The sequence below is a fragment of the Schistocerca nitens genome, chromosome 7 (assembly GCF_023898315.1).
Source record: "Schistocerca nitens isolate TAMUIC-IGC-003100 chromosome 7, iqSchNite1.1, whole genome shotgun sequence".
NCBI classification, from domain to species: Eukaryota; Metazoa; Arthropoda; class Insecta; order Orthoptera; family Acrididae; genus Schistocerca; species Schistocerca nitens.
In genome coordinates, this window is record NC_064620.1 from 221,503,359 (window position 1) to 221,529,021 (window position 25,663).

The 25,663-nt window shown below is 42.3% G+C and overlaps 1 protein-coding gene and 1 pseudogene across 1 annotated transcript; one reads left to right on the forward strand and one right to left on the reverse strand.

The window, feature by feature from the left end:
- Positions 1-8,468: 8,468 nt before the first annotated feature.
- Positions 8,469-25,382, reverse strand: LOC126195126 (prostaglandin reductase 1-like). Its single transcript, XM_049933620.1, has 3 exons — positions 25,182-25,382; positions 13,385-13,741; positions 8,469-9,167 (listed from the first exon to the last, which is right to left on the reverse strand). The coding sequence occupies exons 1-3, from the start codon at positions 25,380-25,382 to the stop codon at positions 8,715-8,717; spliced, it is 1,011 nt and encodes a 336-aa protein (XP_049789577.1). The 3' UTR covers positions 8,469-8,714.
- LOC126196334 (5S ribosomal RNA) lies at positions 24,745-24,862 on the forward strand (annotated as a pseudogene).
- Positions 25,383-25,663: the final 281 nt, after the last annotated feature.

Below are 25,663 nucleotides of genomic sequence, written 5' to 3' on the forward strand. Positions count from 1 at the left end.
AAAGAAAAGAAGAATAAACAACTGCTGCAGTGTGCTATCATTTGGTGACACTGAAGTAAATTTCTAGTTGAGTGGCAAGGGCTAGCTGTGCACATAATTAAACGTGCACATTGTTTATAAAATCCGTATGTTTTTGCCCCCCCCCAAAGCCAATTACAATGCTTGAGTCACGCATATGCAAGAGCTCCTTAAAATCTGCACAACTGAGGATGTGTTCACGACCCCAATGTCAAGTTTCCCGGAGTCTAGGGGAGCAGTAGCGCAGTAGATCCGAGTGCCTTATTTTTTCAGCTTGTAGTATCTGCGTTATGTTTAACAGCATTCAAAGAAAAATAACCACTAAAGTCGCAAGGTGCCGAAAGTTGGGTGTTCACATGCTGTTGTGCTCTAGCACAGCAGCTGCCACTGAATGACATGACAAGATCCGCACTAAACTAATTCAATGGCCGTTACTTTTCAGATCCTGAAGCAAAGCCGCGTATCTGAGTACTTTGATTGGGCTAAGACTGCAAAGTTCAGTGTTCTTTAAATGTTTGTTGTTTCGCATCTGCCGATTTATTCTGTTTCTTTGATACTTCTTATTGATTGCAATATTCACTTCGCGAACAGTACATAGCACAATGATAGCATCAATTTCGATAAACAGAGTATTGAATTCTTCTGAAAGTGCATACAACTTCTCCTTGTTAATCTTCAGCATTATTCTGTTGTGAAAAATCCGTTATAGTAAAACGCTAACAGGGCCAACAAGTCAGTATACAATCAATAGATAGGCAACCTTAAATTCATGTCAGCACGAACTGAATTTAAGTTTCAGTTGCTGCAGCATCATTGTTTAATGTTTGTTTGATTTGACAGCGGCCTGTTGACTATTCTTACTGAGGTTCGTTATTGTTTCTGTGGATGGCCATTGTTGCTGGCATTATGAATAATTGCTGGTGCATTTTATAAATTATATTTAAATATTTATTGATCTTTGTTGATTTCTGACGAAACATAATCTTAAAATCATGTCCAAGAACAGAAAAAAAATCTATCTTGTTCATTAAAAATCTAGAAGAAAATGGGGAGGAAAGGCGCTTAAACATGTTGCAGAAGGGAAAAGATACAATACATGGTAATCACACGAAAAGATGCAATAAACTGCTTCTTTTGCTTCATTTCATGTCCCCAAAGTCATGTATTGCCTGTCTGTGTAAAAACGGCTACATTTTTTAAAAGGTGCTGCACCTTAAAATCCTTTCTTTGCTCATGATATTCAGACTGTCTGATATAGATTTAAAAACAAGTAAAATATTATTATAAACACATAATCGACGATATAGTGTCTGTAATTGTAAGTAATCAGTTTACTGAGACAGCCAGCAATCTTTTAAAACATTAAAATATTAAAATTCCAAGTAACAGTATATATTACAATAAATTAATAAAAACTATACTGAAGTAAGAGTTCTTTAGTGGTGTCAGCGTACAGAATGAATCCCCGCAGCAGTGACACAGAAGCAGTGGAACGGAAGCGGTGCAGCTAAGAAAAGGTCGTGTAGATTTGTCTGTCATTTAAGCAATTGGGCTGTGTATAATGTTATAGATATAGCTTTCTTCACCTGATTTACAGCAGTTGCCCATATAAGGTAACTTCCAATAGTTCATGCAGATTAAAATACCGTACATTGTAATAAGACATGGCGGAGCAGTGAAGTAAAATTCTGAGTAGTGTCAGTATAATTATTTCAAGCGGATGAACACTAGAAATAAATACATAGACAGTCTTTCGTTTCTTCCAAAGTATAGCATTCCAAACAGGCAGCACTGCCTAGCTCATAGCCGCATTAGCTCTGGGTAGCTGCGCCTGATATGCCTCAAGCTCAAGGACATTGCCTTCTGGGTGCCAGAGTTTAGCGCGAATTTCAGTTAGCGACAGCGTGATCTCTGCTGGAAAGAACTGCACTCTGGGCCAGGTTTTGGTGTGGTACAGACACTGATTTGCCATTTCATCACGCTTTATTACTTACTTCACTGATGTGATTACAAGCTGTTGGCTTTAAACCGTGTCATCGTGAGTGTTTCGCCAACGTTACTTGCAGAATTATTTTAGAATCATATTTCTCACAGCGTAATTTATCATGTAACATTTTGTTTAAGTACTAATGGACAATGGTATTCCTTTGTGTTAGATTTGGAAGCAACGGCTCATGGAGGTAAAGATATCCAGTTGTGCCTCTCATATTCGTGAGCCCTGATGCAAATCAGACCTTCTCTCTGATAAACGTTCACAGGTAGTGTTGACCATGAAACATTTTTGCTACTGTGCTACAATTATGAATTTGTCGTTTTTATGTAGCATTTGTCGGCTGCCTGTCATGTTTCCAAACTACTTTAACATTTAATTGACTTTACAAGAAGTTTCAGAATTTGTCTTTTCACTTTATTAAAATTGCATTTTTGTGAACATCAAACAATGTTGCTTCACTTATTCACGACCAGTACTGGTTTCTTCGTGCCTCTTTGTCTCATTGAACGGATCTTTTGCTACAAGGAACGCACTGGCTTTATACTGACACGCACTCGGTTTTATCCTTGCAATATTTTCAAATCTCTTATATGTAATGCTGTTGCACTTCGTCACTGAATGCAGTTCCACTGGAAGCCACAGCTCACATCAGTCGTCTACGTAATTTTTTCAGTAATTGTAGGAGTCTAAAAATTTATTTTCTTGTATATTTAGGTTCAGATCGTACAAACTGCAAAGACATTGCAACTGCAAGGGTCTTCATCTATAAAATGAGAGTCACTACATGAAACATTAATTTTTATGCAGAAATTCACGCTAAGTTAAATGTGTCAGTTTCGTTCAAAAGCACACATATAAAAGCCACATTGCGCTTGTGAAAGTTCAATGATCTGTCGATAAAGCATTCCAAGTAAGATAGAATTATCAGAGGGTTACACCTAAAAATGGCCAAAAATCAGTTTCAAAGTTGTTCCCAAATTTCTATTGAGGACTATCGTAATGTTTAAAAGACAGAAGTTAGCTTTCAAATTGCTACCACTGAAGCAAATATATCTGTGTCTTGTGTTCTCTGTCAAGACCAACACGGCTTCCGAATCATTTCTGAAGAAGAACATGAGATTCACTTTCTGCTGTTGCAGTTCCTGTCGCCGAAACATATCATTCCGGTAGCCACATGAATGAAAGCCGGGCATGGGTCAGTGCCTTCGCTAACTGAATATGGCGATAAAGAGCATGAAAGATGCCACCTGTTAAATAGAGGAAGACGAGGGGGTGACCGGCAGTGACCTCACGTTGAGGAGTACTCACATCATGGCTACGTTTCCTGGCAGGTTACTAGGCGGCCACAAATTGAGCATTATATAACAGCAACTTGGCGTCTGTGATGTTCCAGCAATTTGTACGCCGTCTCCACCCCTGCAGTGGACGAACATTTGAGTACAGCCACAGAGGAAAGTTGCTAGCAGAACAACTTCTCGGGCTGTAGGTACGACTTTGTTGCCATTACAATGAGGACTGCGCCACACTGCCACTCTACGCCACATCACATCACGCCAACCATTATGTTAAGTATTTATTCTTGCAGTTGCTTAATATATCTTTATGAAAACAGCTGGCAGCGGCATGTAAAACAAACTAATGAGAATAGCGTTCTGCGGTTGAAGTGTAAGAAAACTAACTCTCAGACTAACGAAAAAGAAACGCAGAAAGTGTAGGTATTGAATCATTTGGTCATACTACAGAATAGACTATTATTTTTGGCGAGGAAAAGAAACTAAAAATTAATAAGCATTGTGTAGTACAGCTGTCAACTACTGTATATAGCATACAATTGAAGCAGCCATCGCCAGTTGACCCTTCACTTGCCTAAAAAAATCCGAGATGGTTGAGGTGGAAAACTGAAAAAGTCAAGATGACGGTGACAGATATTTTAAAAGTGCAAGATTGGGGTAGCAGGAAATTTAAAAATCTACGACAGTGGCAGGAAATTTAAAAACCCAGCCGGCCGCGGTGGCCGTGCGGTTCTAGGCGTTGCAGTCCGGAACCGCGGGACTGCTACGGTCGCAGGTTCGAATCCTGCCTCGGGCATGAATGTGTGTGATGTCCTTAGGTTAGTTAGGTTTAAGTAGGTCTAAGTTCTAGGGTACCGATGACCTAAGATGTTAAGTCCCATAGAGCTCAGAGCCATCTGAACCATTTTTTTTTAAAAATCCAACATGGCAGTGGCAGGAAATTTAAACCGTGGAAGACGGTGTTGGCAGGAATTAAAAAAAAAAAAGTCCAAGTTAGGGTAACTAGCCAAGCTGTGCTAGTGGCTATTATGGTACCATATTCAAAAGTATTAGAATTATCTGTATTAATCAAAATTTTTCGTGTCAAATACTGTATTTATTAACTCACATATGCAAGAAACAAAGCTTAAAAAAAGTATTCCCAGTATTACAATATTTTTCAAAATTCACTAAAAATTGTTTGTGGCAAATACTATACTGTTGAACGAGTAAATTTCATTTCGTACTCCCTCATCAGTAAACTTCATCTCTCTCTCTCTCTCTCTGTTTTATACTCTACATCAATAAATTTCATTTCTCTCTCTGTCTCTCTCCTCTCTCTCTGCCACTCACCCCCCCCCCTTTCCCTCTCACTCTATCTGTATATCTCTCTCTGTATTATATTTCAATAAAAACGTTTACGTAACATTTTATTTCTGTCCTTGTCGCTGGTTACTTGAATGAGGCTCATTAATATTATGCGCTACGGAGGGGAATGGGGGAAAAACAAAACGAAAAATTTTACGTACAAATTTTATTATAAAAGTCCAAAAAAAGTTAGATTTTACATTTTCATACATACACTAAAATCTATGACAAGCCACACTTACTGTTTTTACATTTTCAGATGGTAGTGACTCGAAGGTAAGGGAATCACATCAATTACATTTTCACGCATACATTAAAGTCACAAATCACATCACATTTTACAGGCAGTAAGGACCCCACGCTAAAGTATTCACACGTTTCGCGTCATTTACATTGTACGCATATTAAAATCAGTTGCAAAACGCACTATGCACGTCAGCAGGTGCTACCAACTCGTGAGCAGGACTTTTAGCCACTGATTTCATAGTAATTAGGCTTACATATTAGGGCGAATAAATCAGATCAAATCAATGACGTACGTGGAATAAAATAACCTTCTCCAGCAAAATTAGCAACGATCACAGAAACTTCAGTTATGAGCAACTCAGTTCGAACTCTTGCCACATAACATTATCAGCGCCACGTACAGAGGGAAACAAGTTGGTTCAGCATCACTAAACCTCTAAAAATACGCTTTTGTGTGGCATCACTAAACCTCTAAAAATACGCTTTTGTGTGGGGGTATCTAATGAGGTTGAGAAAATTGAATAGAAATCTACCTGACAAAACTTAGCAAGCTGCACTGGATTAAAGTCATCTACGGAAGGTATATCATGTGTGGCCTAAGGGAGAGCAACACGGCCGTGGTCGTTGTGTTTTACATTAATAACTAACAGGAAACTATTGATTGCAATATGAGGACTTTAACAGACGAACAATTGACTTGCTATTTCTGCAGTCAGATCTACTTTGATTTTGCGGTATAGAGCTGGGACATCAAGCAAAATATAATTATATCAGTGAACATAAACATTTACTTGTGAGAAGGGACTTTTGTTTTAATAGAGTTCCCAGTTTATGCTCTGATGGATTCTGGAAATTCTTTGAACCACACTGAGCAGATAATATGCGGACTATGGTGTGCTAATTTTCATAAGTGCTCTTTGCCTGAAATTACAATGGTTATTTCGTGTGCTATAGTTGTGTTTCATAGCATTCTGGTATGTCATCCTGGTGTGTGTATATATTCTTCATTCATATTAACTCCGCTTGTATGAAGAGATAATGTTTGGGCTCAACACTCAGCGTTACTGTTAAGTCGAAAATTACGAGCCCTGCCCACTATGAGATGGAATGCCTCCCAATGGGTTTGCGGACACGTTACACGGCATGGAAAGTATGTTAGCGGATTAGGGAAGAATGTGGAATTATTGTAGCATAGGCTTGCTCACAGTGTAAAGCAGGATAAGCCGCGATCTGTGGCAGATCTCGCGACAGAGTACAGTGCTGCCGCAGACTCAGAGGTTTCTGAGCACACTCTTCAATGCACATTCTTGAACTTGAGACTCAGCAGAAAACCACTCATACGAGTTCCTAGTTGAACCAACGATACTGTCGGTTACGATTGGGCTGGGCACGGAGTTATCGAGATTGAAATATGGATAAATGGAAAATTGTCGCCCTGATGGATGAATCACGTTTCTTGATACAAAAGGTCGATAGTCTTTTCTGCATACGCCTTCATCCAAGTGACCAGCTTCTCGAAATTTGCACTGTGCTATGCACTCAGGCCGGTGGGGGCAGTATTAAGTTATGGGGGACATTCACTTAGGCTTTAGTGGAACTGAGGTAGCAGTCAGAGACACCATGACAACTCTGGACCACTTTAACATTATTGCATGCCACCTACACCCCTTCATGATGATATCTTCCCCAACGTCGTGGCATCTTTCAGCAGGATAACTGTCTGTGATAGAAGACCCGCTACACTTGCTTGAGAAACACGATAGCCACCAATTTTTCCTGATATGAGCATGGTGGAACACATCTGCGGCGCCAAAGGGCGCCAGCTCCACATCCACAATCAATCGGTTAGTAATTGATGGAAATTTTGTGACCTGTTCGTATGCATCCGGTACGATACATCTCCAAAAACTCTCTATGGGCTTGTCAAATCCGTGCCACGCAGAAACGCAGGAATGTTGCGTTCTAAAGGTGGACCAGCGCTATTAAGTTGATGGTCACCGTGTTTTGGCTATCTATTCTAACAATGATGTTCTGCTCCAGTGCACATGGGCGGCACAAACCCACAGTCCACTCCATAACACGAGCCATTTGAAAATTTTTTGGTGCTTCACATTTGATGTTTGTTCTTTGGGCCGGTGAAGTATCGAAGTGTTCTGGCAGATGGCAGAGCCATAGTACAGCGTCAAAATAGTTTCTACATACGACTCACGTTACAAACAGCGTGCTGTTTTGAATTCTTCTGTGCAGAAAAAGAAACCGTGGTGAACATCCACAAACGTTTGTGTGCCGTGTATGGCGATGCTGCTGTTGACAGGAGTACAGTTGGGCGATGGGTAAAGAAAGTTACAGCCTCAGGAAATGCAGAAACCGAGCTCCATGCATGATCAGCCACGCTCGCGACGTCCTGTCACAGCCACTGCTCCGGACATGCTGAATCGTGCGAATACCATTATTCGTGCCGATCGCCGTATCACAATTCGACAATTGGCTCTACAGTTTTCGGTCAGCGTTGGAAGTGCGTCTGAAATGATCGAGACTATCTGATATTCAAAGAGGTGCTCACGATGGTTTCCACGAATGCCCGCAGCGGACCACAAGATTCAAAAAAAGGTCATTTCGTCTGAATTGTTAGAGTGTTTTGAGACAGACGGAGAGGCTTTTCTGTCACGGATCGTTGCGGGGGACGAAAGCTGGGTGCACCACTTTGCGCCGGAAACAAAAAGGCAGTCCATGCAGTGGCATCATCCTCATTCACCACAAAAGAATAAATTCAAGACAACTCCCTCTGCCGGAAAATTCGCGGTGACGGCCTTCTGGTACTGTAATGGCGTCATTCTCGTGGATGTGATGCCAAGAGGCTCAACCATCAGTTCAAAGGCATACGTGAAGACTCTGAGTAAACTCAAGAGCCCGTTCCGACGTGTTCGATCGGACAAGAATCCAGTAGAAATCTTGCTTCAACACAATAATGCAATCCCAAACACAAGTCTGAGAACCTAGGAACACATCGACAAATTGAGTTGGGCATCACTGCCTCATCCACTCTACAGGCCAGACCTGGCACTCTCGAACTTCCATCTCTTGGGACCGCTTAAAGATTCTCTATGGGGAACACACTTTGAAGACGACGAGAGTGTCAGTCAAGCGGTGAAAACATGGCTACGCCTGCAGGACAAGAGCTTTTACCAGCACGGAATATATTTTCTTCCACAATATCGGCGTACAGCCATAGAACGTAGAAAAAGAGGACATGGACAATACATGTTGATGTATATTGTCACCACACTCTGACTCTTAACAATAAATATGTTCTGAGAAAAAAATGTGGGGCACTACTTATTGAACGACCCTCGTATATCATCTTGTTTCCAAGATAGCCTTTAATTCACAATTCCGTAAATACTTTGAGATAAATAGACATGTCGTACATTGTTTGTAATGACTGGTAATGGCAAAGTACTTGTTCTGATGTATTAGATTTATCGTTTGTATTTTATTACAGGTTTCGTATTTAGTCAAAACATATGACATACCTTTCAAATTTTTTCACATGTTTTCAGTTAAATTAATGAGGCATTTACGCGTTGACAAATAAACTTTATTCATTTCACATACGACAGGAAACTGATAGTACAATTGTTACTATTTCTCTAAAACTGCAAATGATGATGTTTCGAAATTAAAGTATTAGAGACGTAACTTCTAGTGGAATTGTTGAGCTAAATCCTGCACTTTACATTTTATGTTCTCTTTATAAAAAGTTCAAGGAAACTGTCTCTGTATTTGCTCGGGTATCCTCATCTACAACAAGAGATTTTTCACAATTTGACAACAGCTTTTCCAAAATTTTCACCTCGCAGCATACCGATGAAGGCTTTTGGAGCGTTGTGGAAGCCGTGGGTCACCGTCTCCCTGTACTTGAGTTTCCCCTCTCTGATCCACTGCATCAGCTGGCTGATGCCCTCGTCCCAGCGGTCGTGCCATCTTGAATAAGCGCAGCCCTCAAGGCGGAGTTGATTGGCTAAAAATGAAAACGGCAGAGTGACCAGTTTCTGGATCTCTGATTCGTTGTACTGGGAGATTCCGCCAATAATAGCGATGCGGCCGCGGTAGCGCATGTTGCTGATGATTGCAGTGCTCATGTCTCCTCCCACGTTGTCGAAGTACACGTCGACGCCATCTGGAGCAGCCTGCTTGAGGGCGGTGGACACGTCTGTCGTCTTGTAGTTAAAAGCGTGATGAAAGCCCAGGTCATCTTTCAGCCATTTCACCTGAGAACAAGAGACTTAGGTTACATCTAAAACCAGATACTGGATCGACATATTTGCTCGGTTATTTAGTGTAAAGAATGAATTCTGTCTATAGTGTAAAAAAGGTCTGGATATTTCAATAAACGCATTAATCCGTTTCACTTCCAAGGAAACGCTAGTCGCAAAACTAGAAGAACATTCGATAGTTTCCGTGTTTTTTTTTTTTTTTTTTTTTTTTTTTTTGTGGCGGACCAACATATTTGATTGTTGTTTCATTCGAGTTGTGAAGTAGTAAAAGCTTTTATTGTCCACAGTAATAAATAGGTAGACATAGCACCTGGATTCTTTCTGACACAAACAAAGGTAAGACAAAAATACGTTCTAGAATTTTGTTTCGGTAAGTATTCAACAGATATGTCACCGCCCGTTCAGAAAGCTTTCTCATCGTTTTCAAGTGAACCATGTCATGCTCTTTCCCTGATGTTTCTATAGCATCTGCAGTATCGTACGAATTTAATCACAGATTATCCGGTGATACGTTTTGCACTTTCGCGATTTTTTCTCCTGTTGTTACAGTTTCTGGATGTTCTTCACTTAATCTGAAGTGTGTTAATATTTGGATTCAGCTGCACTTATTTTAGCAGTTAACAGTGTAGCCCTTCATTTGTGTGACGCACTGTTTGAAGTAGCTGACTGAATTGAGTGACTGGAGACAGTAACTTGCCTCCAGAGCATGACTCCATTTGCCACCAGGGGTGAGAGTGCAGATTTTAGGACACCCCAGTGAATCAGCCCACAATTCCTCACCATTCGATAGGGTGGGCAGAGTTTTGTGATGGCAGGATATACCCGAATACGTAAGAGACGCTCTCATAAGGCACCTAACGTAGCGCCGATATGTCGAAGAGCTGAGGAAGAAAAGCAACGCAAAGACAACACCAGCTCTATAAAAAATCAGAAGAAAGACAGTCTAGATGGCAATGGTTATTTTATTAAAATGACCGGTTTCGGCATAATCTTAGACCATCTTCAGACAGCACCATCAGCTGAAGTTGATGATGTCTAGAACAGCCAGTAGACCTCAGTTGGTGAGCAGTTTCAGCGACTAAGGTCTAATGGCTGTTCTAGACATCATGAACTTCAACTGATGGTGCGATCTGAAGATGGCCTAAGATTAGGCCGAAACCGGTAATTTTAATAAATCGCGATCTAGACTTTTTTTACTGATTTTATACAATTAATAAGCTCTTTTGTTTCCCAAAAATGTTACCAAAAATTTTGAACACCAGCTCTGCCGGCTACTAAGACTCATATCAACACTACGATAGTACCTTTGATTTGTTCTGTACAAAATGCTGGTGCATCTGGTTTTGTTAATACGATCGGAGAAATGCTGCCGATACGTGCACCGATCGCAATAGTCGCAGCAAAATCGATCTCTCAGTTGCGCACTGCACATATCCCAGGATTCCTGACGGCTAAACTGCGTTAGTGTATTGCATCATATTATTATTTTTTTCTTTTCTTTTACTATACATGAGCTAAATGTAAACTAAATGAGCGATAAACCTAAGACACCGCCAAAAGTAAATTAACGAGTGGTTTTGTGGCAAGGATAATGTTTGATACATCGTTAAATATCTGTATGAAACAAAGAAAAAGCTCTAATTTATTAAATCATGTATATTCACCCTTTTGATTCGGGGAGTGGTAGCGTACGCACGTACGCTTGGATCTGTCGTACCAGCATTGTTAATGATGTGTTTTTTTAACCGTTCATTAAAAGTATTATGAAAAGTTATTAGAAAAGGAATATTTATTCGCACGCTTGTAAGTTAAACTCCTATCTATTCATCATTTCACTTTCCGCCGAAATCCTGCATAAAGAAGTTCTTTGGAGACCAGAATAAATGACGCCGTATCCGAAGGAGCTTTCCTGCATCGACATTGTCACGCTCAAGACTAAACACGCTAGAACTAATGTGAAGACTCAGACTTGATAGACACCTATTGAACTTGGTTTCCTTCTACTAAAAATATTGTTCTTCGTGTGTTTAAGAGCTTATAGACAGATCGACAGTTTCAATGGTTGCAGTGATTATTCGGGATCGCACACTACTGGAAGCATCAGTACGTAATGCAAATTATGTTTATTGACCTTGAATGTAATGATATTCAAGGTCTTTTGATATTGGTATCAGTTAAAGTTCACCCAATATTGTGCACAGATTCATAAATTACCTTCAAAATGTTCTCAACTATTCTTTCTAACCTATTTTTCCAATTATTCAAGCAATTATTAATGCATTTCCACAGACCTATTCATTACATAACCTAGATACCTAACCCACAGATATATACGAGTATCCGCAACCCAGACATTAGGGTGCTGCTCCAAAGTACCTTACCCACAAGTATATATCCGCAACTCAGGCATTAAAGTGCTATTCCAAAATGCCCAAAAATGACTACACTGTAATACTGCTCATTACAGAATACTGATGTAACTTTGTGGTATGTGTCAAATCAATGCTAGAGAATACAGAAAAACAGCCGTTCCTACGAGAACGTCTGCACAAATAACTAAGAGAACTAACCCTTCATAGAAGAGCGGGAATCAAGCATACGTGGCAAGAGAACTGCATGTATCAGACCTTCCTAATTCAGCAGTCAAATGTAGATGGTAGCTTGTTTCGCTCTCGAAAATTAGTGTGAAAACATCACTTCAACCAGAAAGAACACCAGACACAAATTTCAATTACACTTTTACCACAAAGAATATGATGGTCGACTGTGGTCCTGAAAAGGACCTAGATGATGTTTCTGGTGTGAAAGGACCAGCCGCCAGAGAAACCTGACGCACAGGGTACGCCCTATTGCAAGTCTTATCTTGGTCGGAAATCATTGCAATCTTCGTGGAGGCTCCTTTCATGTACCCCTTTCATGTACCCCAACATCTCTTCAACATCTATACCAACGACCAGCCATTGATCCCAGGCACAAGGAGATTCTTATATGCAGATGACCTAGCCCTTGCTACGCAGAGCTCATGCTTTGAAAGAGTGGAAAGAAACCTGACAACAGCACTTAGAACACTGTCAAGCTACTACAATCGGAACCAACTCAGACCAAACCCTTCGAAGACACAAGTGTGTGCCTTTCATTTAAGGAACAGGGAATCTAATGGTGAGCTACATAGTGCATGGTCAGGTATCCAACTCCAGCATCATCACGCACCTAAATACTTGGGAGTCACTCTCGATAGAATTCTGACATTCAAAACTCACTGCAAGAACACCAAAATGAAAATCGCCGCTCGAAACAACCTAATTCGCAAAGTAGCGGGGACACAGTGGGGATGACATCCAAAAACTATTCGCTGTTCTGCAATGACACTATGCTTTTCTACTGCTGAATATGCTTCTCCAGTCTGGTACAGGTCATCTCATGCCAGACGAGTAGACATTGCTCTCAACGAAACCTGCAGGTTGATCACAGGTTGCTTAAGACCTACCCCAACTGATAACCTCTAGTGCCTGGCTGGAATAGCGCCACCATGGATACGCAGAACAGTGGCTGCCAACAAGGAGAGACTGAAAGTGGAACAGGACAGTGCCCATCCACTGCACGGACATAATACACCACTGCAACGGCTGAGATCGCGAAAGAGCTTCCTGAGAACATCCGAGAAACTCACCATTTTACCATAGAAGGCAAGTCTGGAGTTATGGAAGAAGTCGACGCCTCACCTGCAGACGCCAGAAGCTGAAGAACTACCACCTGGACACAACGAGAGCTGGCTGGTGTGGAAATCTTTAAACAGATGACTATCAGGAGTTGGACGATCCAGAAACAACCTGAAGAGATGGGGCTTCATAAGAGAAGATACGTCCTGTGATTGTGGACAAGAACAAACCACAAGCCACATGCTCCAGTGCCTTTTGTGCCCTACATCCTGCACGAAGATTAATCTCCTGCAAGACACTCCAAGCGCCTTGGAGGTTGCAAAGTACTGGGCACATGTAATATAAATACAATGTGTGTGTATGTATGTACATATTTATTGATGTGTATGGATAGTGTAAATTTGTATGTTTCTAATTCGAGAATAAAACCAGAAAGAATCTTTGTTAATCTATTGAAAAGACAATTGCAGGACTATCTGTGTGTTGTAATGAGAAATGTTACCTTCTCTATTGAACACGCACATTTTAAGTTGAAAGAAAGTTGCTGCATACCTTGGCGTCAGATCCGGCGAAGCCGATGACAGTGCATCCCTTGATGAGCGCTATCTGCCCCACTATGCTGCCCACAGCGCCCGCAGCGCCACTGACCACGACCACCTCTCCCGCCTTGGGCTTGAGGACATCCAGCAGCGGGAAGTAGCCGCTGATTCCAGGCATACCGAGCACTCCCAAGGACAGGGATACTGGCAGATCCCCCAGCTCTGGAGCCAGCATGGGCGGCGACATGTGGATGGGGAACTCTGCGTTGGGCCCCACGTCGGCCACGGTGCGGTCGCGCCATCCCCAGTAGCCCACCACGTGGCGACCCACCGGGAAACCAGCAGCCCGGCTCTCCACAATGCGCGCCACCTGTGGATAGGCTTGTGTGTTACACTACCTCATAGATACACTGACTCAAGTCAGTTGTATCAGTAACAATTTATTTGACTACTCTTGGAAATATACACTACTGGCCATTAAAATTGGTACACCACGAAGATGACTTGCTACAGACGCGAAATTTAACCGACACGAAGAAGATGCTGTGATATGCAGGTGATTAGCTTTTCAGAGCATTCATACAAGGTTGGCGCCGGTGGCGACACCTACAACGTGCTGACATGAGGAAAGTTGCCAACCGATTTCTCGTACACAAACAGCAGTTGACCGGCGTTGTCTGCTGAAACGTTGTTGTTATTACTCGTGTAAGGAGGAGAATTGCGTACCATCACGTTTCAGACTTGATAAAGGTCGGATTGTAGCCTATCGCGATTGCGGTTTATCGTATCGCGACATTGCTGCTCGCGTTGGTCGAGATCCAATGACTGTTAGCAGAATATGGAATCAGTGGGTTCAGGAGGGTAATACGGAACGCCAGGCTGGCTTCCAACGGCCTCGTATCACTAGCAGTCGAGATGACATGCATCTTATCCGCATGGATGTAACGTATCGTGCAGCCACGTCTCGATCCCTGAGTCAACACATGGGGACGTTTGCAAGACAACAACCATCTGCACGAACAGTTCGACGACGTTTGCAGCAGCATGGACTAACAGCTCGGAGACCATGGTTGCGGTTACCCTTGACGCTGCATCACAGGCAGGAGCGCCTGCAATCGTGTACTCAACGACGAACCTGGGTGCAGGAATGGCAAAACGTCATTTTGTCGGATGAATCCAGTTTCTGTTTACAGCATCATGACGGTCGCATCCGTGTTTGGCGACATCGCGGTGAACGCACATCGTCATCGCCATACTGGTGTATCACCTGGCGTGATGGTATGGGGTGCAATTGGTTAGACGTCTCGGTCACCTCTTGTTCGCATTGACGGCACTTTGAACAGTGGACGTTACATTTCAGATGTCTTACGACCCGTGGCTTTACCCTTCATTCGATCCCTGCGAAAGCCTACATTTCAGCAGGATAATGCACGATCGCATGTTTCAGGTCCCGTATGGGCATTTCTGGATACAGAAAATGTTCGACTGCTACCCTGGCCAGCACATTCTCCAGATCTCTCACCAATTGAAAACATCTGGTCAATGGTGGCCGAGCATCTGGCTCGTCACAATACGCCAGCCACTACTCTTGATGAACTGTGGTATCTTGTTGAAGCTGCATGGGCAGCTGTACCTGTACACGTCATCCGAGCTCTGTTTGACTCAATGCCCAGGCGTATCAAGGCCATTATTACGGCCAGAGGTGGTTGTTTTGGGTACTGATTTTTCAGGATGTATGCACCCAAATTGCGTGAAAATGTAATCACACGTCAGTTCTAGTATAATATATTTGTCCAATGAATACACGTTTATCATCTGCATCTTTGCTTGGTGTAGCAATTTTAATGGCCAGTAGTGTACAAGGAAATTACTCCACTCAGCACCTCTACTGTAACATCTGCCACTTGAATTGTGTGAGCATATCCATGACATTCCTTTTCTTGATAAGTGACTCTTTCGCGAAATGTGCTCTAGCTACAATTTCAAAGACTTAATCATAAACATAAGAGACCATATCCACAAATATTGGTCGAACCTTAAATCTCCTCCAACTTGTATCATGAGGCACATTTTAATTTTTTTCTGCAAATTCACAAACAAATCACCATAAAAGATCCAACATTCTCTGTCTTCTCTATGCCCAATTCTGACACCAGATGACATAATCAGATTCATTACCAAACTCTACATACAGTTTTTTATTTTTCTTCAGGCTTTATACCCTTATCCAGGGAAACATAAATCGTTCTATATCAAATAATACTAGATAATCAGGCCAGATTTTATCTCAACTCTGGAGTCACATACTCACACATCAGAAACACTTTGTAACTGTCTCGGTCCGGCACACGGTTATAATCTGCCACGAAGTCTCATATCAGCGAACAGTCCGCTGCAGAGTGAAAATCTCATTCTGCAAACACTTTGTAGCTCTTTATCATCTTTAGTTTAGGTTACCCACTTCCCTACCCAACTTCCCATAGCGCAAATGAGGCGAAAAGAGTCCAGTGTACTTTACTGCATCTTATGCTACCTAGAAATAACTAATTCCTGATCACCGCTGTTTGCATTCATAAAATCACCCATGGATTGATTTCAAACAGAATCCTCCTTGAAACTTGCTGTAGCAGTCAGCTGGTTCCCCTGTAATCTTCAACATAGTAACAACGGTCAACCAGCGGCCAGAAATCGCTTTGGTAATGGACATCTGGTAAAATTTTTTGATTGGTTTGAGTGAATTAAATTTCACATCTTAGATCATAAGAATACCATCTATTCGCAGCGTTTATTTGTGCTTAGTTTAGTACACACAGCACTTAGGAAGCATTACTTTCTGTTCACAGGTTTATATGTTACGGAAACATGGGTAGTCATAAAAATTCTCAGTGATGAACCATCAGTGCTATGTTCAATGTATAACGGTCTCAACTGTCACACTGTTCAGCTTTGGTTGTTCTGGCCAGTTTAAAAAATTTTCTTATCAGTGCATAGTGTAGGTCCAAATATTAGACAATGCCATACTTTGATTTCTTAGACGAAATTATCTGACGCTCACTAAGGGGATGGAAACCAACGTAGATCTGAGGCAGAATAAGTTTTGATGATATGCTGTTCAATGTGAAACACCTGTCTCGTTCACCGCGATTTGCTGCTAATTTATTTCCTGGATCATCAATCCTTATTGTTAAGAGGAGACAGTCTTGAACGACGAACCTCTTATACACAATACAGTGGTAAAAAACAGAAAACGAAATTTAGGATGTTCTCCTTCTATTTGATTATGATCGAGTAAATTTGGTTTTAAAAGCTACACTAAGAATAGCAGTGTTTCTTGTAACAAAATGATGTGGACTGTTTTTCAGACAGACCAGAGGTTGAACGATCGATCTGAGGTGTTGGGGGAAAATTTTTGCTTGTGGATGCTGCACTACCTAGGTTAAGAAAGTCACTCTATACGCAAACTTTCAAAAAGAACGGAATGAGTTATATTGTGTGCAAAAACGGGTGGTGAAGAATTTTCCTGAACCTTCCAGAACTAATTCTGGGCAGGTAACAATTTTAAGGACTAACGTGTAAATGCTCGTATGCAAGATTAAATGGATATCTCGAAAATTACGGCCCTAGGCATAGTTCTTAAAGTGGGGAATTTGAAAAAGAAATATCGCACTCTGGCTAACGCTCTCTGACTGGAGTAATATGGTGGAGATGATTTTGAGCTGATTGCTTCTTCCACGATATAAATTAAAAGTCTACAACGTAATGTGTAGGGGTCGAACAGAAACAGTGATGAAAATCAGTATTCAGATTTCTTCATAGACAAATATATGAGATCAGCATAGTAATGAATAATCAAACCCTGTGAACATTGCCTCTATCCAAATTTATACACTGAAGAGCCAAAGAAACTATTACACCCACCTGCTTCCGTGGAGGGCGCCGGCGAGCACGCGGAAGTGCCACGACACGACGTAGCATGGACTCGAAAAATGTGTGAAGTAGTACTAGAGAGAACTGACACTATGTATCCTGCAGGGCGTCTATAAATACGTAAGAGTACGAGAGGATAGAAACTCTTCTGAACAACACGTTGCAAGGCATCCCAGATACGCTCAAAAATGTTCATTTCTGGGGAGTTTGGTGGCCAGCGGAAGTGTTTAAACTCAGAAGAGTGTTCCTGGAGCCACTCTGTAGTCATTATGGGCGTGTGGGATATCGCATTATCCTGAATGAATTGCCCAAGTCCGTCGGAATGCACAATGGACATGAATGGATGCAGGTGATCAGACAGGATGCTTACGGAAGTGTCATCTGTCAGAGAAGTATGCAGTTGTATCAGGAGTCCCATATCACTTCAACTGCACACGTCCCACGTCATTACAGAGCCTCTACCAGCTTGAACAGTCCCCTGCTGACATACAGGGTCCATGGATTCATGAGGTTTTCTCCATATCCTTACACGTCCATCCGCTCGATACAATTTGAAGCGAGACACATCCGACCAGACAACAGGTTTCCAGTCATCAACAGTCCAGTGTCGGCGTTGACGGCCCATGTGAGACGTAAAGCTTGGTGTCCTATAGTTATCAATGGTTCACGAGTGGAAGTTTGGCTCCGAAAGCTCATATCGATGATGGTTCGCACGCTGACACTTGTTGATGGTCCAGCACTGAAATCTGCAGCAGTTTGGGGAAGGGTTGCACTTCTGTAACGAAGAACGATTATCTTCAATCGTCGTTGGTCCCGCTGTTGCAGGATGTTTTTCCGGCCACAGCGACGTCGGAAATTTGATGTTTCACCGGATTCCTGCTATTCAATGTACACTCGTGAAAAGGTCGTGCGGGAAAAAAATCACTTCATCGTTACTTCGGAGATTCTGTGTCCCATCGCTCGTGCGCCGACTATAACACCACGTTCAAACTCATTTAAATCTTGATAACCTGCCGTTGCAGCAGCGGTAACTAATCTCACAACTGCACCAGACTCTTGTTGCTTATGTAGGCGTTGCCGAAAGCGGCATCTTATTCTGCCTGTTTACATATCTCTGTATTTGAATACGGATGCCTATACCGGTTTCTTTGGGGCTTCAATGTATAATGATTAAATGGAAAGCAGCGACACACGCCTATCAATTAATACTTCGTGCCATCGTAAGAATTTACTCCCTCCCAACGTTCATTGATTAGTGACAACTATTAAATCACATAATGTTTGATGAGAACTGTTATTGGAAGTTGGTGATTAAAAATCCAGAAGACCGCACATTTTTTAAGCTCACATATTCATTACCACTGCAAAGAAGATGAGACAGGCGAGGGACCTAGATCTCTTGTTGGAGCTGCCAATTACACTAACTCTACATAAGGCTGAAATGTACCGAGCTGAGCAATGGAGACGTGCAGACACCTTTTGGGGTCCAGTCACCAACGGAAAAATTACGAAGCTCGGCGATCCAGCTTAGGATTCGCTCCAACAAAGAATCCCTAGAAAACTAACGCTTTTCCCAGCCTCCAATGAAATATAAAATCCTTCCCTACTACCAAAAAGTATTCATTTCAACGCTGCGATCAGACGACACTCTTCCTTACACCAACTGCAAGTTCTCCCGCCAATATCCATAGCCTCATAAGCAGTTTCGAGAAATTCAGAAAGAACCGGTATGAGGCTACAGCTGGTATCCAGTGTCCTGCGCTCTCTGAAAGCGGCAGAAACTATTCTTTTATCCTTCAAAATAAGTCAGAAAAAAGATAAAATGTTCCTGGTTGTTTGGCCGCGTCATATTTCGTTCTAAAGTAATCGACATTTCGACCCCTCTGCTGGGATCATCTTCAGGATGTCCGATAATCGACGTTTCGACTCCTCTGCTGGGATCTAGAGTAGTGTTCTAGCAGTAGTGGACACCAGAACATCCTGAAGAAGATCCCAGCAGAGGGGTCGAAACGTCGATTATTTTAGAAGGAAATATGACGCGGCCTAACAACCCAGAAGATTTTATCTTTAGTGACAACGACCACGAAAGCCTGCTGACTTACATAACTCAGAAAAACATGGAAAAGTCGCCCCTGACTACTACACGCGGTGCCGCATCTCCCAGCAGTCATTGTGCGAGGGCAATGCTTGCCACTTCCTGTTGGTTCGGGCTGACCTCACTTCCAAGAATCTTACGCCACCCAGACTGCGGCCTCGTACACCTGCCACCGATGTGCTCCTCCTAAGCGTTTCCTGTCGCTCCGTCTCGTAGCCTCAGCACTATTGCACATACTCCAGACACTCATAATTCATTAAAATAGCCTCTGAGATAAAAGGAAAGAGCTATAATTGCACACGGTACCTACTGATAGTCACCACGTTTTATGATATCAATAACATTTTTCATACCGCATTTCCCCGTTGTCAGGCTCATAAAGATAAATACACTGACGGAAAAACATCGCAACACCTAGAAGGAGTTGTCACATAAACCAATGTTGATAGACGTTTTTCTACATCTGAAAGATGATATCTATCCAAATTTCGCACCAGTCGCATAAGAGCGACTCTAGTAGAGCCACTATGACGATGGAAATTAAATGCATACTGTAAGACAGAGATTTAGGAACCAGATTTTAAATTGTAAGACATTTCCAGGAGCAGATGTGGACTCTGACCACAGTCTATTGGTTATGAACTGTAGATTAAAACTGAAGAAAAGGCAAAAAGGTGAGAATTTAAGGAGATGGGACCTGGATAAACTGAAAGAACCAGAGGTTGTAGAGAGTTTCAGGGAGAGCATAAGGGAACAATTGACAGGAATGGGGGAAAGAAATACAGTAGAAGAAGAATGGGTAGCTTTGAGGAATGAAATAGTGAAGGCAGTGGAGGATCAAGTAGGTCAAAAGACGAGGGCTAGTAGAAATCCCTCGGTAATAGAAGAGATACTGAATTTAATTGATGAAAGGAGAAAATACAAAAATGCAGTAAGTGAAGCAGGTAAAAAGGAATACAAACGTCTCAAAAATGATATCGACAGGAAGTGCAAAATGGCTAAGCAGGGATGGCTAGAGGACAAATGTAAGGATGTAGAGGCTTATCTCACGAGGGGTAAGATACTGCCTACAGGAAAATTAAAGAGACCTTTGGAGAAAAGAGAAGTACTTGCACGCATATCAAGAGCTCAGATGGAAACCCAGTTCTAAGGAAAGAAGGGAAAGCAGAAAGGTGGAAGGAGTATATAAAGGGTCTATACAAGGGCGGGGTTCTTGAGGACAATATCATGGACATGGAATGGGATGAAGATGATGTTGAAATGGGAGACACGATACTGTGTGAAGAGTTTGACAGTCGAAACAAGGCCCTGGGAATGGACAACATTCCTTTAGAACTACTGACAGCCTTGGGAGAGCCAGTCCTGACAAAACTCTACCATCTGGTGAGCAAGATGTATGAGACAGGCGAAATTCCCTCAGACTTCAAGAAGAATATAATAATTCCAATCCCAAAGAAAGCAGGTGTTGACAGATGTGAAAATTACCGAACTATCAGTTTCATAAGTCACAGCTGCAAAATACTAACGCGAATTCGTTACAGACGAATGGAAGAACTGGTAGAAGCCGACCTCGGGGAAGATCAGTTTGGATTCCGTCGAAATGTTGGAACACGTGAGGCAATACTGACCCTACGACTTATCTTAGAAGAAAGATTAAGGAAAGACAAACCTACTTTTCTAGCATTTGTAGACTTAGAGAAAGCTTTTGACAATGTTAACTGGAATACTCTCTTTCAAATTCTGAAGGTGCCAGGGGTAAAATACAGGGAGCGAAAGGCTATTTACAATTTGTACAGAAACCAGGTGACAGTTATAAGAGTTGAGGGACATGAAAGGGAAGCAGTGGTTGGGAAGGGAGTGAGACAGGGTTGTAGCCTATCCCCGATGCTATTCAATCTGTATATTGAGCAAGCAATAAAGGAAACAAAAGAAAAGTTCAGAGTAGGTAATAAAATCCATGGAGAAGAACTAAAAACTTTGACGTTCGCCGATAACATTGTAATTCTGTCAGAGACAGCAAAGGACTTGGAAGAGCAGTTGAACGGAATGGACAGTGTCTTGAAAGGAGGGTGTAAGATGAACATCAACAAAAGCAAAACAAGGATACTGGAATTTAGTCGAATTAAGTCGGGTGATTCTGAGGGAATTAGATTAGGAAATGAGACACTTAAAGTAGTAATGGAGTTTTGCTGTTTGGGGAGCAAAATAACTAATGATGGTTGAAGTAGAGAGGATATAAAATGTAGACTGACAATGGCAAGGAATGCGTTTCTTAAGAAGAGAAATTTGTTAACATCGAGTATAGATTGAAGTGTCAGGAAGTCGTTTCTGAAAGTATTTGTATGGAGTGTAGCCATGTATGGAAGTGAAACATGGACGACAAATAGTTTAGACAAGAAGAGAATAGAAGCTTTCGAAATGTGGTGCTACAGATGAACGCTGAACATTAGATGGGTAGATCACATAACTACTGAGGAGGTATTGAATAGAATTGGGGAGAAGAGGAGTTCGTGGCACAACTTGACCAGAAGAAGGGATCGGTTGGTAGGACATGTTCTGAGGCATCAAGGGATCACCAATTTAGTACTGGAGGGTAGCCTGGAGGGTAAAAATCGTAGTGGGAGACCAAGAGATGAATACACTAAGCAAAGGATGTAGGCTGCAATAGGTACTGGGAGATGAAGAAGCTTCCACAGGATAGAGTAGCATGGAGAGCTGCATCGAACCAGTCTCAGGACTGAAGACCACAACAACAACAATTGTAATGGTCGTGAGCTTTGTTACCTCTTACACTGATGTTACTCAAGAATACGTTTAAGGTGACAAAGACCACTTTATCAACACCTCACTGACTTTTAACGAGCGGGTGAAAAGGTTATGGTAAGCAGGATGTCCCTTCTGTGATATTGCAGAAAGACTTGACAGCATTGCAGTCACTGTACATGATTGCTGGAAGCTGTGGTCACGAGTAGGTGCGGTCGCAAGAAGACCGGGCTCTGGATGGACACGAAGCCCTACCGAGAGGGACGAACATCGTGTTCGGCATACGGCAACTTAATGCATCTGCAGCAGCAATTTGAGCAGCAGTTGGCACCACAGTAACACAACGAACCGTTACAAATCGGTTACTTCAAGGGCAACTTCGAGCCAGATGCCCTGTAGTGTGCGTTCCAATGACCGCAAACCACCGCCATTTGCGAACTTAGTGGCGTCAAGTAAGACCTCACTGGAGGACAGGGCGAAGGTGTGTTGCGTTTCCTGATGAAAGCTGGTTCTCCCTCGGTGCCAGTGATGGCTGTGTGGTGGTTATAGACAGCCCAGTTCTGGGTGTGAAACCAATCTGTCTGCGAGCTAGACATACTGGATCTACACCTAGAGTTGTGGTCTGATGTGCGATTTCGTATGATAGGCGGAACACCGTCATTGCTATCCCACGCACCTTGACTGCAAATTTGTACGTAAGTCTGGTGATTCGACCTGTTGCGCTGCCATTCATGAACAGAGCTCCAGTAGGTGTTTTCCAACGGGATAACGGTTGCCCATGTACTGCTGTCATAATCCAACATATTCTACAGAGTGTCGATATATTGTCTTTGTTCGAGCACCAGATCTGTCGCCAAGAGGGCATATATGGGATATCATCGGATGAGAACTCCAGCGTCATCCAAACCACCTCTGTACTGATAGACAAAGTGCAACAGGTGTGGAACTCCATCCCAAAAATTGACATCTGTTATCTGTACAACACAACGCATGCACGTTTGCATGCCTGCATTCAACTTTCTGACGGTCACACCGGTTTTTAAATCACCAGCATTTCGCGTTTGCCATGGCTTATTTCGCGCTTTTAACCTGCAATTTTGCAATGTTCATCACTTAATTAAGTATACTACCTAGACAAATGTATTTCTGGAGTTTAATTACTCTACATTAATTATATTCTGATGTTGCTATGAGTTTTCTGCCAGTACGTATTGTAATTGTTAATGCATCCGGCGCGCAAAATACTTGCCGCGTTTCATTCTGACCAAACAAACAGCTAAGTCAAATGCGAAACTAGACATCATTAGATTTCAAAGACTTCTCAGAGATGATGGATCAGATTTTCTTCTACAGCAAGGACGAAGAGTAGTTCATCTGAGAAGATTAGTGAACACCTTGTGACAAAAAAATGAAACTAGAATGAAACAGTTGAAACACAAATTTATCCATCTTAGCCAGTTACAAATGCAACACATACATCAAGACAGAGTGCTTCGAAGCTAGATTCATCATCAACAGTGCAACGTTGCAGACGTTTTGTGTTTGAGTAAAGTTACTAAATTTTTTGACGCTGAGGCCATCTTTGAACTGGAACTCGTAGAAGATTCCAACTTGGTAATTAAGTTTCAAGAACTCAAACGTGTAGTATGATGTTAATTTCATAGTGGAATCATTACTGCTGAATACAGTTTGAATTGTCCCAATATTCTTGTACTGTGATGGTAGACTAAATATCGATGCGTTTTCGTTTTGGAGAATGAACTCAATTACTCTTTTTCTGCCCAATTGATTGGCTCGCTTGGTGTCTTATAACAGCGATATCACAAGGATAAAAGAGACATGTAAAACGAAGTATCCTTCTGAGAACCCACTAAATAAACATTCAAGGCTGTCGGGTCAGCACTACTGTATTTCATGTCTATCGTCACATATACGTCAAGTTAGGGTCAGAAAGTGCCACTGCGTATATTAACAAAAGTTCTCTGGCTTAAATGTACTTTTCAAGGACTGTTAGTACTGTTTAAAGCAGCAGGAAGAATGCTGGGCGTATGATCAAAGCAAATTATTGGTTTGTAGCCGCCCTTTTAATAGCAGAAAATTGGTTTCTATAATACGAATTGTTCATAAAATATTAGTGTTTTGAATTCACACAGTGGACGTTGCATATGGAAACGAAAAGTCCCTGCAAGGAAGAGAGACCCCTACAAATACTAGTAAACGATAAGTTTACGATTGAAACCACCATATTACAAAGAAGGCAAAGGGAGCAACGAGACCTTTATTAATGCCTTAATAATATATTAAATTTATTTTTGTTTTTAACGAGTATAGCCAGCGGGGTACCGGTAAAAACACAGTTCCCAGCTGTTAATGTCAGAAATGAGTATCATTTACGGACAATTATTCATAGATGGATGGTGCAATCACCAGTGTAATCACCAGGCAGCAGTAGGACGGCGTTCATCGATGGTTGAGGAAAGCTAGTGCCTTCACAGACTTAAACGACTGTGGATAATTTGTATATTAGGAAAAGATGGAGCCACTACAAAAATGCCACCAGAATTTTCGTATCTCCTCATGAAAAGTTAGGCAACGGCCTTGCCGCAGGGGTTACACCGGTTCCCGTGAGATCACCGAAGTTAAGCGCTGTCGGGCGTGGCCGGCACTTAGATGGGTGACCATCCAGGCCGCCATGCGCTGTTGCCATTTTTCGGGGTGCACTCAGCCTATTGATGCCAATTGAGGAGCTACTCGACCGAATGGTAGCGGCTTCAGTCAAATAAAACCGGGAGAGCGGTGTGCTGACCACACGCCCCACGTATCCGCATTCTCAACTGAGGATGAGACGGCGGTCGGATGGTCCCGATGGACCACTTGTGGCCTGAAGACGGAACTCTCTCTCTCTCTCTCTCTGCTCTCATGAAAAGTTGGTGACGTCATTAAGTGGCGTCACCGTGGTTGCATGTGGATGCAGTTCACCTCACTGGGTCAGCTTAGGATCGAAAGCAAATCAGAAATACTTCACCTGGGCTGCTACCATGGTGTCTCCCACTTTGTGTGTTGCCCTGTGCCCCCTCTGGAAGGGGTCGACGCTGAAGTAAACAGCCTCGGCCAGGATCTGTCCATCCTTGACAGGCGGCAGGTCCTCCTCCTCGACTCGGAAGTCCTCAGGTCGAGGCTCTCCCTGGAAGTCTCTGGCGAGTACGATTTTGCGTGCCTTCACCATGGTCGCCGTTGTTGACCTGGTGGCTTGTACGCAGCCGCTCTTATAGCACTACCGCCGAGGGCTTATCGAGTTGTTATCGGTATCTCTGTGGCGTATGTCTCTCTGATAAACAGAGTCTCATGTGCCTCATGACTAAGCAATACGGGGCATTACTGGCAAATCTACATCATAAAATCGTTGCACCGTAGTAGAGTTGTTATCAGTGTCTATGTAGTTAACTTCACTTTTACTGTCCTGTACATTCTGATAAACTAACGCTTATTGTGTCCAGTCGATAGTTG